Source organism: Centroberyx gerrardi, chromosome 1, assembly GCF_048128805.1.
Source record: "Centroberyx gerrardi isolate f3 chromosome 1, fCenGer3.hap1.cur.20231027, whole genome shotgun sequence".
Taxonomy (NCBI): Eukaryota; Metazoa; Chordata; class Actinopteri; order Beryciformes; family Berycidae; genus Centroberyx; species Centroberyx gerrardi.
Genome location: NC_135997.1, coordinates 36,192,405 through 36,206,669, shown reverse-complemented (window position 1 = coordinate 36,206,669; position 14,265 = coordinate 36,192,405). Strand labels below are relative to the sequence as shown.

The 14,265-nt window shown below is 40.5% G+C and overlaps 1 protein-coding gene across 1 annotated transcript; it reads right to left on the bottom strand.

Moving 5' to 3' along the window:
* Window positions 1–1,601: 1,601 nt before the first annotated feature.
* On the bottom strand, window positions 1,602–12,686 carry LOC139919992 (uncharacterized). The gene is made up of 15 exons (XM_078284244.1): window positions 12,647–12,686; window positions 12,114–12,216; window positions 11,887–12,000; window positions 11,056–11,134; window positions 10,692–10,920; window positions 8,746–9,752; window positions 7,949–8,685; window positions 7,638–7,811; window positions 7,158–7,331; window positions 6,751–6,924; window positions 5,456–5,629; window positions 4,304–4,477; window positions 3,680–3,853; window positions 3,430–3,476; window positions 1,602–3,183 (listed from the first exon to the last, which is right to left on the bottom strand). The coding sequence occupies exons 2-15, from the start codon at window positions 12,200–12,202 to the stop codon at window positions 2,648–2,650; spliced, it is 3,882 nt and encodes a 1,293-aa protein (XP_078140370.1). The 5' UTR covers window positions 12,203–12,216; window positions 12,647–12,686; the 3' UTR covers window positions 1,602–2,647.
* Window positions 12,687–14,265: the final 1,579 nt, after the last annotated feature.

Sequence of the window (14,265 nt, the reverse complement as noted above, 5' to 3'; positions counted from 1 at the left end):
GATAAAACATGAAAATTACAGAAATTGGAGTTGCGAGCTTTCCACATGACAACAGTGAAATATTCCTGTGACCCCAGAATGACCATGGATGGTAGAGAAGTGCGGAGGAAAGACATGAAGCCGGGCAGAAGAGACTTGTCAGGTCTGCTGCATCGTGTCTCACTGTCTGTCCTTTCCTTCCAGGCTGAAGAGCGTGCGATCGAAGCAGCTGTGGTGAAACAGGAGGTTCTGGGTCCTCTGTGAGGACGACCAGCGTGAAAACACTCTGTACACAAACTGCTGCTTTCATTTTAGATAACCGACTAGTTGTTGTTCTTTTTTAAAAATAAAATGTTTATCACATGGTGTTGGTGTGTTTGTTACTGCTGATAACTGCACAGTGGTTGATAAACACACAGACAAATCTAGTTAAATCTAATATATCTTGTTACACATTCTTCAACAAATCTAGGAAAATATTTTTTAATATACTTGTGGCATAAAAATATATTAAAAATGAACTTTTACTTTTACTCCTTGTGGGTCTTTGAAGCAGCAGATGGTAACAGGATACAGCAAGAAAAATAGAATATAAATAAGAATAGAGCAAATGGGGCATTAAACATAAACAGCTGTCTATTGTCCTTAATAAATATATTCAAATTACAGATTTATATAACATGTACAGAATCAAACCAGAAAATCTTACTTCCAGGATGAGCGACACATGATCGACCAATCAGAGCTGGCTGAGAGATTTAGGACTTTTCTCTGATGCTGCAGTCAAGTCATGTTAACCAGTTTTATCATTTTTCACCTTTTTCATACTGCACACTTTCTCAAACTTTTTGGTATATATTCTCATAAAGTCCTGATACTTTTCATTATTTTTATTCCTCATGCCTCACTAAGATCTACTGCTGCTATTTTAAATCTCTTAATGCTGTAATCCAGACTTTTATCATACTTTAATTCGTCCACAAAATCCAAAAACACGCTTCATTTCATGCACAAAATTGAATTTTTTGTCTTTTGATTTCCTGGATAAAAATGAAGACATTATTTTCATTTAATATACAAAATGATGTCATATTAAATTGTGTAGATTTATGCAACTGTATTAACATTATCAAAGTTTATTTCGTGGCATGAAATCTATTTAGTGAAACACGTGGAAAGCATTTTGTGGATGAAATGAAGGTAACGCTCGGTGCATCAAGGTTCAATCAGTGCTGCGGAAAGCTCGGCACACTGCAAGTGTTTGTCACATTTTCCATTGTATTGCAAGTGCTACATGTATATTATTAACACTGAAGTCATTGAATACTTCATTAAACTTGAAGGTAAAGTTTGGAACCATGGAACAAAAACTTATTCCAGCAACAAAATCAACAGCGCTCTCACATAGAGCTGCATGACCTGCCATTCATAAAAGTCATTATTTATTTTACTTAGGGTTCAAGTCTGATTATTTGTCTTATACACAGCATACACAGGGAAACAGAGCTATGAAATGCTTGTATGCCAGGTCCGCTCAGTATAAAAAGACTAGTATCACTATTTCAGTGATTTTTTTTCATACTCCAAAAGCTACTGAAGGAATGTAATTAAAAGTTAGTCCATCATGATTATGTCTAATTGAAACCTAAAGGAATATATATAAAATCATTTTTCAGAAGGTGACCATGCAGAGGTCGGATCATTCTCAGCTGCTGTCAGCTCAGTTTCAGATCTGGACTTCTGAAGCCTTCAGCCAACAGACCGCAGCCTGACAGCTGATCTGCATCCACAGCAATCTAACAACCTGATGTACAAAGGAAATACATCATGCTGCAAAACTGTGTGTTTGGAGTAGAAACAACAACCAAATCAGTGTCTGTATTTATTCATGAAATATGACAATATATTCAGGGAGAAAATGGAGACGCACTTGATGATATAACATGGACACACACTTCACCAAAAGCACAAAACAGCAACAAAGTCTAAGATATTTAAAACATGACAGATTTCAATCATCGTGCTTTTACGCACACACTCATCTCACATTTCCTCATATACCGTTATTATTATATACAGTTATTAGTATTAAATAATAGTGAAATAACCCGTATGGATAAGATTTGTTTAATGTCAACTGTCGCTACTTTTATGCACACACTCATCTCCTCATTTATACAACTATGGAAAAAGATATTGGTTGATTTTAGCAAAATTATACTCACATATTAAGTAAAAAAAATGTTGACAATAAAAAGTATAAAATAAAATGTTTGAAACTGTGCTTGTTTATACAATCAATGCTAATTTTAACTTAAATTGTTGGAAACATGATAGATGTTTAGCTTGGTGTGACATTAATAAAATACCAAATAAAACAAAGGTTCATAGGAAAGATATTTTAACCTGTCAATCATCAACAACAGACTCTCAGGTGAACAACAATAACTTGATTCTGTCTGGTTAAATATCTCATTCATTTCATTTTCCAAATAAAATTTGGAATATCTGTTTTCTTGTACATGTGTGATATGAATGCAAACATTAATATTCTCATTTTTAAGGCATAGCTGTGTGTGTGTGTGTGTGTGTGTGTTCCTGTACAGAGTGAACTATCATGTCAGCAGCTGTGTTTGGTCAGCAGTGTGAGTGTTTCTCTCTCCCTCCTCTATCTGACAAGAGACACTGAGGAACCAGTCGACCCAAACCTAAACCCAAACACAGGGTAGAGTGGTTCAGTGAATGTGGAGTGGAAAGTGTGGATGTGGATCAGTGAGTCAGAGGAAACTCTGTAGAAGGACAGAGAGCCAGCAGACCAGTCCAGATACACTGCTACTCTGTTAGAGGAGGAGGAGGAGATTCCTGTGTATACTACTGTGTTATTGTGACAGGCAAAGTAACGATCATCAGAGCAGAACAGACTCCAGGACTTTTCATTCTCTCCAAGCCTGCAGTCAGCACCTCCTCCTCTCCTACTGATTCCTCTGTAAGTCACTCCTATAGAAACCAATCCTTCCCACTCGACCTCCCAGTAACAGCGACCAGTCAGACCATTTCTACACAGCAGCTGAGACCAGTAGTAAAATCTCTCTGGGTGATCAGGATATGGCTGCTTCTCTCTCACCTCTGTCACCTTTCTGTTGTCTTCAGACAGGAAGAGGTTTCTGTGTGCTGTGTTTGGGTCCAGAGTGAGTTCACAGGCATCTGATGGAGAGAACAAGACACAATACAGAAACTATTTTGATCTGTTTATTATTTGTTGATTTATTAATAGTTTGACCTTTAATTTCTTAACAGTTTCATGATGACACATTATATCAGCCATCATCTTCATTCTCAGTAGGACTTGAATGAATAGATGTCACATGCTGCTGTGTAGAGGGACTTTCCATGTAAGTAGTTGAATGTTTGCTGCTTTGTTTTCATGAATCAAACTAAATACACACTTACACTTCCTCACACCTGGTTTCAACCTCTGGACTCCACCATGGTCCACACTGTGGGGGAAACAAAGTCAGACCAGCATATTCTCTTTGATAATGGAAACATGGGCATTAAATAACCTTTCTGATGAATAATTTTCCATACAGCATCACTCATATCCATCATTAAACATTAAACAATATTCCTCAGCTTCTCAGCATGACAGAGAAAATGTGTGCCAGCTCTCAGCCTTCTAGCAGACGTTGCCTCTCCAGACCTGAGAGAGTCCAGTCTCCAGTGTGGATCCTCCAGTCCAGCAGAGAGCAGCTTCACTCCTGAGTCTCCTGGATGATTGTAGCTCAGGTCCAGCTCTCTCAGATGGGAGGGGTTGGAGCTCAGAACTGAGGCCAGAGAAGCACAGCCTTCCTCTGTGAGCAGACAGCCTGCCAGCCTGCACACACACACACACACACACACACACACACACACAGAAAAGAAGCAACATGTTAGATTTTATTAGTATACTATTGTGAAATTAGTTGTGATAATTAAGTCAAATGCTAGCAAAACTGTAACTGCCTCAAATACAAACAGTTGACTAGATGATCAGCTTTGTGGTTTCATTTGCTCCAGTTTGAGAGTTCTCCACTCACTTTGTGACAGAATATCAGAAGTCCTTTCTGGTATTTTTGGTTTCAACAACTGAGGCAGCAAGGAGAGGAAAGAATGAAATGTCCTCATGGAAAATAATTCATAGAGGCTAGGAAGTGCTAAATGTTGGTATTACAAATGGTTTTAAAATTGCATAAACAGAAAATCCTCTACAGGTTAGGAGTTTATTCGCATGTATGTAAAGCAGGATTTAAATGGTCGTCTGTTGAACAGGTTGAGGAATACTGACCTGAGAGTTTCCAGTCTACAGTGTGGACTCTCCAGTCCAGCAGAGAGCAGCTTCACTCCTGAATCCTGCAGGTCGTTGTTACTCAGGTCCAGCTCTCTCAGACTAGAGGACTGGGAGCTGAGAACTGATGACAACTTCTTACAGCATTTCTCTGTGAGCTTGTTTTGATTCAACCTGACAAAATAGATAGACATTTTTTAGATATATTATAGATGATTAGCTTTCCAGAGGGACTCACTGACAGTGAGCAGGAAGGGGTTCAGTGTCTTATTCAAGTACACTTGTGCAGGGAACATTTGGTGTTTCAGAGATCAAACATGTGATGCTCTAACCCTGTCCAGCCCTTTATGGAGCTAGTTCATTAGCTGAAGTTCAGGCGTGTACAACATGACACACTGCCTGTCATTTAAGCTGATAAAAGTCAGTGAAAGCAGAATTTAGTGATATTTGCTTTGATTATTCTACTAGAGAGAACATCTACTACTTATTGATTTGGAACAGGCTGCTAATATTCTCTCTCTCTGATTCTGTGTCAGAAACTATGATCAATATTACTGGCGAAGGGAAAAACGATTAAAGACATAAATTAAGGGAAAGTTTCATAGAGAGAGAGAAACATTTTTCTCTCTCTCTCTCTCTCTCTCTCGCCAGCTCACCTGTTCTCAATTACCTTGATCATCTACCCACAGTGTAAAAGCTCTCCTAACCAACATGCCTTGTTCGACAGCAATTGCTTTGCACCCCTCCTCCTCCTCCTCCTCCCCTCCCGACCTCTTCTATCTCTATTCTCAGGATGGTTGTAAATCTCCCTGTGTCCTCGTCAGACTCCGAGCCAAATATCCAGAGTCTTCCGACCCTCCTCACCCAACTCCTCCCCTTTTCAAAACTTCCATTAAAATCCCTGCTACTCTGCTCTGTTGTCCTGTCACTCATTTGAGTGTTGTCCTGCCTCGTGAAAATAGAATTAAAGGAGAAGAGGAATACAACAACATTTTTATCATACAAAGTTTATACCATACAAAATGATTCTGTTTGACAAATGCAAAAAAAATGACCACAAAAAAAAAAGAAAATACAAATCCATCAAAAAGTAGCATGCAATATTATAGTTACAACCTATTGTTAGACAAAAGCATCATAACCTGATCTTACCTGAGAGTTTCCAGTCTACAGTGTGGACTCTCCAGTCCAGCAGAGAGCAGCTTCACTCCTGAATCCTGCAGGTCGTTGTTACTCAGGTCCAGCTCTCTCAGACTAGAGGACTGGGAGCTGAGAACTGATGACAACTTCTTACAGCATTTCTCTGTGAGCTTGTTTTGATTCAGCCTGACAAAATAGATATTTTTTCCTTTATATTTAAGCATTATACAACAGTTAGTTCCGGTCGAGCAATTTGATTGGACAAGAGGCATTCCATGAGTGCTGATATTCAGTATAACAGCACTGGGACGCTGTACTGTATGTATCACTCCGCTTCACAGGTGTTCTATTGTAACTTTGATTAGGCTGCGTTCACACATAGCGTTTTCTGTGTGGAGAAAGCTCTGCCTGGAGCTTCTTGTGAGCATAAATAAAAAGCAGATCATGACAACGTCATCAGACGTTAGCCGAGTAGCTGACTAGCTAACCAGTTGGTTAGCACTTCTAGCAGACAATACAGTGTTGTGCAACAAACAAATGCTTACCAGATATTCCCAGTACACGTCCACACAAAACTCTAACTTGATTCGCACCTAGTAGCGACAACGCAAATATGGATACATGTGAGATTAATTACGAACGGTCGGCCGAGGCGGAAGATTGGGAAGAAAGTAAACTGAAATCGTCTGTGCTAACCTCAAAGTAGCTAGCTAGCTACAGTCGGGAAACAGTTTACCTGTTGCTTGGCAACACTTGGTAGTGGAATCCTGAGGGAACTGTTTTTGTTGGCGGAGACAAATAACAGACAAAAATCATCTGTTTTCTCAAATTACCATTACTTGATGAATAGCTTTGTTTATACAACTGTTGTATGAAAGCAATATCACACTCGAGGTCGTGCTGTTGTACTGTATATCAGCACAGCTGTGATTCGGTCGTAGGCACGAGGCCGCAGTACAACAGCACTCCCTCTCGTGTGATACTGCTTAATTATTAGCTTTCCAGAGTGACTCACTGACAGTGAGCAGGAAGGGGTTCTGTCTCTTATTCAAGTACACTTGGGCAGAGAACACTGGATGTTTCAGAGGTCAAACATACAATGCTCTAACTCTGCCCAGCCCTTTAATATAATTAAAGAAACGTAGAAATTAAGAATACAATACAATACATTTTTATCATGCAGAGTTTATGCCAAACAAAAAGATTTGTCTGACAAATGCAGAAAAATTATAAACACATCAAAAAACAGCATACAATATTATAGTTACAACCTATTGTTACACAAAAGCACCACAACTTGTTCTTACCTGAGAGTTTCCAGTCTACAGTGTGGACTCTCCAGTCCAGCAGAGAGCAGCTTCACTCCTGAATCCTGCAGGTCGTTGTTACTCAGGTCCAGCTCTCTCAGACTAGAGGACTGGGAGCTGAGAACTGAGGCCAGAGCTCCACAGCTTCTCTCTGACAGCTGACACACACTCAGCCTCAATGGAGATGTACAGATATGAAAATGTTACTCTCTTATTAATATGATTGATATATGTGTTTTTTAGACACTGCTATTATGGCTATGTATGAAAAGCTGGATGAGAATACTGATATTAAACATTTTCAAGATTTCTTTTCCAAATAAATTGAACATTACTACAGTAAAATGGCTCTTGAATCCCAGTGTTAAACTTGCAGCATCACCCTTTACATGTTCAGGAATACTGACCTGAGAGTTTCCAGTCTACAGTGTGGACTCTCCAGTCCAGCAGAGAGCAGCTTCACTCCTGAATCCTGCAGGTCGTTGTTACTCAGGTCCAGCTCTCTCAGACTAGAGGACTGGGAGCTGAGAACTGATGACAACTTCTTACAGCATTTCTCTGTGAGCTTGTTTTGATTCAACCTGAGAAAATAGATAGACATTTTTTTTTTTTTTTCATTAGTTTTCCAGAGTCACTGTCAGTGAGCAGGAAGGGGTTCAGTGTCTTACTCAAGTACACTTGGACAGAAAACATTTGGTGTTTCAGAGATCAAACATGTGATGCTCTAACCCTGTCCAGCCCTTTAAAACAATTAAAGGAACAGAGTAGAAAAGAAGAGGAATACAACACAATACATTTTATCATACAGAGTTCAGAGTGCTGATAGTAACTTGTATGTAAAGCAGAATTTAAATGGTCGTCTGTTGAACAGGTTGAGGAATACTGACCTGAGAGTTTCCAGTCTACAGTGTGGACTCTCCAGTCCAGCAGAGAGCAGCTTCACTCCTGAATCCTGCAGGTCGTTGTTACTCAGGTCCAGCTCTCTCAGACTAGAGGACTGGGAGCTGAGAACTGAGGCCAGAGCTTCACAGCTTCTCTCTGACAGCTTACACACACTCAGCCTGAAGAGGAATTAGTGATGAGGACAAACAATAACTTTGAAAATATATATATATATATTTTTTAATTTTTAATTCATTCATTCTGTATGAATATAGCATTTAATATATTGAATCTATCCAGTTATGTATGCACCTACAGAGCTATATTGGAGGCTTTGACCACTGGCAGCAGCCTCAGAAGAGCCTCCTCTGAAGCAGAGTATTTCTTCAGGTCAAACACGTCCAGCTCTTCTTCTGATGACAGTAAGATGAAGCCCAGAGCCGACCACTGAGCAGGGGAGAGTCTGTCTGTGGAGAGACTTCCTGATCTCAGGTACTGTTGGATCTCCTCCACTAGAGAACGGTCATTCAGCTCATTCAGACAGTGGAACAGATTGATGCTTCTCTCTGGAGAGGGATTCTCCCTGATTTTCTCCTTGATGAACTTGACTGTTTCCTGATTGGTCTGTGAGCCACTTCCTGTCTGTGTCAGCAGGCCTCGTAGGAGAGTCTGATTGGTCTGCAGTGAAAGGCCCAGGAGGAAGCGGAGGAACAAGTCCAGGTGTCCATTTGGACTCTGTAAGGCCTTGTCCACAGCACTCTCGTGGAGGTGTTTGATGTTAGATTTGTCTCTGAATAGTGTAGACCACCAGGATGTTGATTGAATTTCTGACAGTAGATTGACACCAGTGTTGATGAATGACAGAAAGACATAAACAGCAGCCAGAAACTCCTGAATGCTCAGATGGACAAAGCAGAACACCTTGTCCTGGTTCAGCCCACGCTCCTCTTTAAAGATCTGTGTGAACACTCCTGAGTACACTGAGGCTGCTCTGATGTCAATGCCACACTCTGTCAGGTCGGCTTCATAGAAGATCAGGTTGCCTTTCTCCAGCTGCTCAAAAGCCAGTTTTCCCAGAGAGAGAATCATCTTTCTGCTCTCTGTATTCCAGACTGGATCTGTCTCAGCTCTCCCATGATACTTCACGTTCCCCACTTTGGACTGAACCACCAGGAAGTGGATATACATCTCAGTCAGGGTCTTGGGCAGGTCTCCTCTTTCATCTGTTCTCAACACATGATCCAGAACTGTAGCAGTGATCCAGCAGAAGACTGGGATGTGGCACATGATGTGGAGGCTTCGTGAAGTCTTGATGTGGGAGATGATTCTGCTGGCCTGCTCCTCATCTCTGAATCTCTTCCTGAAGTACTCCTCCTTCTGTGGGTCAGTGAAGCCTCTCACCTCTGTCACCATGTCAACACACTCAGGAGGGATCTGATTGGCTGCTGCAGGTCGTGTGGTTATCCAGAGGCGAGCGGAGGGAAGCAGTTTCCCTTTGATGAGGTTTGTCAGCAGCACGTCCACTGAGGTTGACTCTGTAACATCAGTCAGGATCTCGTTGTTCTGGAAGTCTAGAGGAAGTCGACACTCATCCAGACCGTCAAAGATGAACACAACCTGGAACTTGTCAAACCTGCAGATTCCTGCTTCTTTGGTCTCAATAAAGAAGTGATGAAGAAGTTCCACCAAGCTGTACTTTTTCCCTTTCAGCAGATTCAGCTCTCGGAAAGTGAATGGAAATGTGAACTGTATATCCTGGTTGGCTTTGTCTTCAGCCCAGTCCAGAGTGAACTTCTGTGTTAAGACTGTTTTCCCAATGCCAGCCACTCCCTTTGTCATCAATGTTCTGGTTGGTTTGTCTCTTCCAGGTAAGGGTTTAAAGATGTCTTCACATTTGATTGGTGTTTCTGGTCTTGCTGGTTTCCTGGATGCTGTTTCAATCTGTCTGACCTCATGTTCATCATTGACCTCTCCACTCCCTCCCTCTGTGATGTAGATCTCTGTGTAGATCTGATTCAGAAGTGTTGGGTTTCCTGCTTTAGCAATCCCCTCAAACAAACACTGAAACTTCTCCTTCAGATTAGATTTGAATTCACGTTGGCACAATGCAGCAAGAGTTCCTGAATGAACAAATAACATCAATGAGTGAATGTTACGGCAAATATACAGTGTCTATAAAAAGTATTCACCCCCCTTGGACATTTTCACATTTTATTGTGTTAAAACATGGGATCAAAATGGACTTAATTTCGTTTTTTTGTCATTGATAAACACAAAGTACTCTATAATTTCAAAGTGAAGAAAAAATATAAACATATTTATCTAAATTAATTACAAATAAAAGCAGAACATAAGTAATTGTTTAAGTATTCTCCCCCTTTGCTTTGATTGGGCTCTATTGCCAAAGTAGCCTAAATTTGCTTACCATTTCTTATCATCTCAGATGTCATATTTAGATTGTATTTAGTGGTTCTGAACAATGTTTTCCTTTTTCACATTTTTTTAAATTTGTTTTTCTGGCTAACAAAGCTGAGACCAGCTCCCTTAATGGGACTCAGTGTGATTTTAGGGTATAGGATGGACTGTCCACCAGAATACTTCAACACAGTTTGGGATATATGGTTCATTTATGGATGACATTAGAGTCCAGTTCTTGAAGTTTCAGAGAAAATATAAATATTCACCCTACCATCACAGTTTGAGAAAAGACAGAATTTCTCGGTGAATGCATTCTTATCTCAACACCATAGCATCTATTCTGCTCCTCATCACTGGTGGACAAACAGGTCCTGACTGTGTGTGCAGCCGAATGTGAAAGGCAACTGTGGTGGTGTTTTTTTATATGAACAATACTGTGTTCAGCATTTTAACCCACATGAACAAATCACAATTTTAGCAGATGATTCATGGGGATTGTGCTCTTTTACCTTCCAATCTGGAACTGAATGGAACTTGTTTGAGAAATGTTTATATTTACAGCAAAGTAGTGAATGTAAACATCTCCCATTTTCCCACTATTTCCCCTCTCCATCATGTTAAACCTGTTAAAAGCCTCTTACTGCTCTGCAGAGAGTCAGCCAGCTCCTCCTGCTTCATTCTCCTCAGGAAGTGCAGTGTGATCTGCAGAAAAGCCTCTCTGCTGCTCCTCCTCTGCTCTTCATCCTCACCGTCCACATCCTCCTCATCCTCCCTCTGCCTCTCTAAGCATTCTGGGTAATCTGGACTCAGGACCCTCTGGAACCTTTTCAGCTCGTTCTTCACAAAAGTGACAATCTTCTCCTCAAGCAGCTGGAACAGAATATTTGAATTAAACATCAGATCTATCTGGCGTACACTGAAAGCATGAAGACTATTATGACCAGAGTGGTTGTTTTGCATTTCATTTGTAGCTGAGATAAAATGTGTTGTTGTACATTTACACACCATAAATATGGAGTTCAGGTCTGTTTGATGCTCCTGGACAGACTGACCACTGGGAACCTCTGACCTCTCCTGGTGGACTCTGGATAAAACATGATGTATTAGGGCAGATAATGTCACACACACACATACACACACACACACACACACACACACACACACACACACGTGGTTAAAGGTGACTGTATTCTGTCATGATGGATAACAGTAGAAACACAATGTGAACTCCACTGTAAACGCAGCTCTGAAACTAAATCAACAGAGTATCATGACTTCTTTCCTCTGTTCAGTAGAATCAAATAATAACTCATATGTTTTCAATTCTTACCTTTGCTCAGTAGAGTGCTGTCCATCTTTGAACTCAATAGGAAGATGCATAGACCAGTCACTCTTCATGGACACACAGCTGGGTACAGGGGAGTCTGCTCTCTCCTGCTGGATCCTGCTCAGGGTTGATAAAACAGGGTGGTGGCAGTAAAAATGTTAGAGAAGCAGAGTTTTGACCAGCAGGTTGCCAGTTTGAATCCCAGTACTGACTTTGAAAATCAGAGTAAATATGTAACTCTTTCTCCACCCTGTGCAACTACCACCAATTAGACCTTGAGCAATGAACTCAACCCCCAGATTGTTCTGGTAGAGCTGCTCAGTGACCAACAGCAGAAGACTGTGGTTGTACTGAGCAGCTCTGGCATGAATATCTGTAACTGTATGCATGTGAAGCAGAGCAATGCTGCAAAAGAGCATGTATGTAAAGTAAAACCCTTCTGGATAAATACAGTAATTGTTAAAAATAAGTATATAATGTTACATGTTTTAATGCTAATGACAACTTACTTTTCGTGAGATAAATGTTGTTCTTTAAAATTAATATCAAAACCCTTGGACCGGTCACTCTTCATGGACACACAGCTGGGTACAGGGGAGTCTGGTCTCTCCTGCTGGACTGGGCTTCAACACAACAGAAAAAAGAGCTTTTACTCTGAATAATGATGGGTTAATGATTTCACTGCTGAGCTCTGAGATGGAGAACAGTCATGGACAGTTAGAGATCCTCATCTTACCTCTTAGCTTTGGTCTGGCTGTCATGTTCCCCAGACAGAGTGGTTTTAGAGGGAGGGAGCCCCTCCTCTCTCTCCTCAGACAGACTCATAGTGGAGCGAACACCTTTACACAAACACACCCAACATGCTGTTAGATGGACTGATTCATTAGAATAAAGTTTCCTTTACAGGATATATTACTTAAAGGGCTGTGATCACTCTGTCAGTAACATGTCACATATACACTGAGTGTACAAACCTCAAACCTGCAGGCTGTGTCCTGATTAAACACGTTCAGAAAGCAACACGTCAAATTACTGCCTCTGCTCTTATTAGATGACTTCATTAACACTCAAACACTGATATGTTGGGAAACCGTTGGAAGTGTTGAATTGTGTTTTGAACCTAAACTGCGGCTTTTCAGACAGACGCACTTTCCTCTTTTTACAGGCTAAATAAGCTAATCGCATGCGGTAATAGTATGATAAAGGATATGCGGAGTCTTTAAAGTATAATACAGTGTAAACTGTCACATAAAATGTTGCTTACAATACCTTTTGTCGTCAAATAATCTGCGTCATGCCGAAAAGTGAAAGTGAAAGTAACAGCTTCAACGAGAGAGAGAGAGAGAGAGAGAGAGAGAGAGAGAGAGAGAGAGAGAGGGAGAGGGAGAGGGAGAGAGAGGGAGAGAGAGAGAGAGAGGATCTGAAACTTTGCCTTCGTATTAGAAGACAATTACTCTGGTATCTGTTTGTAGACAAAGTCATTCTGAGGCAGCTGCCATCTTACATAAGCAACCAAGAGGAGGACATTACAATCTGAGACCACAAAACTATATTTCATATCATGTTCCCAATATAAGAACTGAATTTGGAAAACATGCCTTCAGCTATGCTGCTCCATTTTCTTGGAATCTGTTACAAAAAGATCTGAAACTAAACTCTTTTATCTGAAGCTTATTATTGCATCTTTATTTTCTCATGTGTTTTTACCATTGTGTTTTTTTTCTTGACTATTTTTTATGTAATGTTGTATTGTGTTATATGAAGCTCTCTGTATGCCACTTTTCTTGACCAGGGCCCACTTGAAAAAGAGATGAAAATCTCAACGTGACGACTGCTTAAATAAAGGTTATATATACAATCATGTGCATGTAAACTAGAATTTAAATGGTCAATGTCGAAAATAATTGGAGTTATCATGTGTTATGTTATGTGTTATATTTTTGGTTATTTCCCACAGCACCTGAACGCAGCATCACACACCTTTCAGACTGTTGCTATGGTAACTGTCAGCATCGGCTGCTAACAGCAGAGAGCTAAGCTAAGCTAGCTTCTTCAACACGAACTTTCTACAAGTCTGGAAAAATGGCTTTAAAAAACAAAAGAAGAGACCCTTTATCACTGGATGATCCCACAGAGGGAGGGGAGGAGGAGGAAGAGGAGGAGGAGAAGAAGAAAGAGGAGGAGCAGGACCAAAAGGAGGAGGAAGGAGTATGGGAGCGTGAGTCTCAGGTAAAAGTAACATTAGCAGTTAGCTAGCGGAGAAGCGGAACTCCTCCAACTCTGTCTGGCAGAAAGATTCAAACGTGGAAATAACCAGCAGAACCAGGTCGTTAAACACCGCTAAATGTCTGTCTGTGGCGCCCAATCTAAACATGCAGGGGAGAAAAGACTACCAAACATTCACACAGAAGTGCTGTTACTTTGCTGACATTTCACTTCAGTACTGGAGTAAAAATAAAAAGCAAAAGGTAGCTTAGCTCATTTAAAACGTACTAGTATGACCTTTCCCAAACCAGGTTCTGTTAATCGAAACAACAACAACAACAAAATTAATTAACAAAGTAAAGTATGAATCAACACAATTAATTAAACATTACAACCGGACAGTTTCTGATGCAGTGCTTATGGAGAAGCTGCACAATATCAAACATCATAAGGAGGCAAAAACAAATGTCACATGATGAAGAAATATCTATCAGACAACACACACACACACACACACACACATATAAGTGCAGAGTGATTAGTGTCTGTAACCCACCATTTGAAGCAGTGTAAACTGGTTTGTAATATTTATTTGTCGATAAATGCTTTTCACTTTTCATTAATACATCAGCTTATCGCATCTAGCATTTGTGGATTCCTTGGTGATTTACAGGCTAGAACAA

Bases quoted from the DNA above. Each gene is read 5' to 3' on its own strand.
- LOC139919992 (XM_078284244.1), bottom strand. From the start codon at position 12,202: ATGAGTCTGTCTGAGGAGAGAGAGGAGGGGCTCCCTCCCTCTAAAACC. The intron at 8,686-8,745 runs GTCTGGAATACA...GCTTTTGAGCAG, and splicing joins GGAGAGCTGAGACAGATCCA to CTGGAGAAAGGCAACCTGAT. The intron at 4,478-5,455 runs GTAAGATCAGGT...CTATTTTGTCAG, and splicing joins TGTAGACTGGAAACTCTCAG to GTTGAATCAAAACAAGCTCA.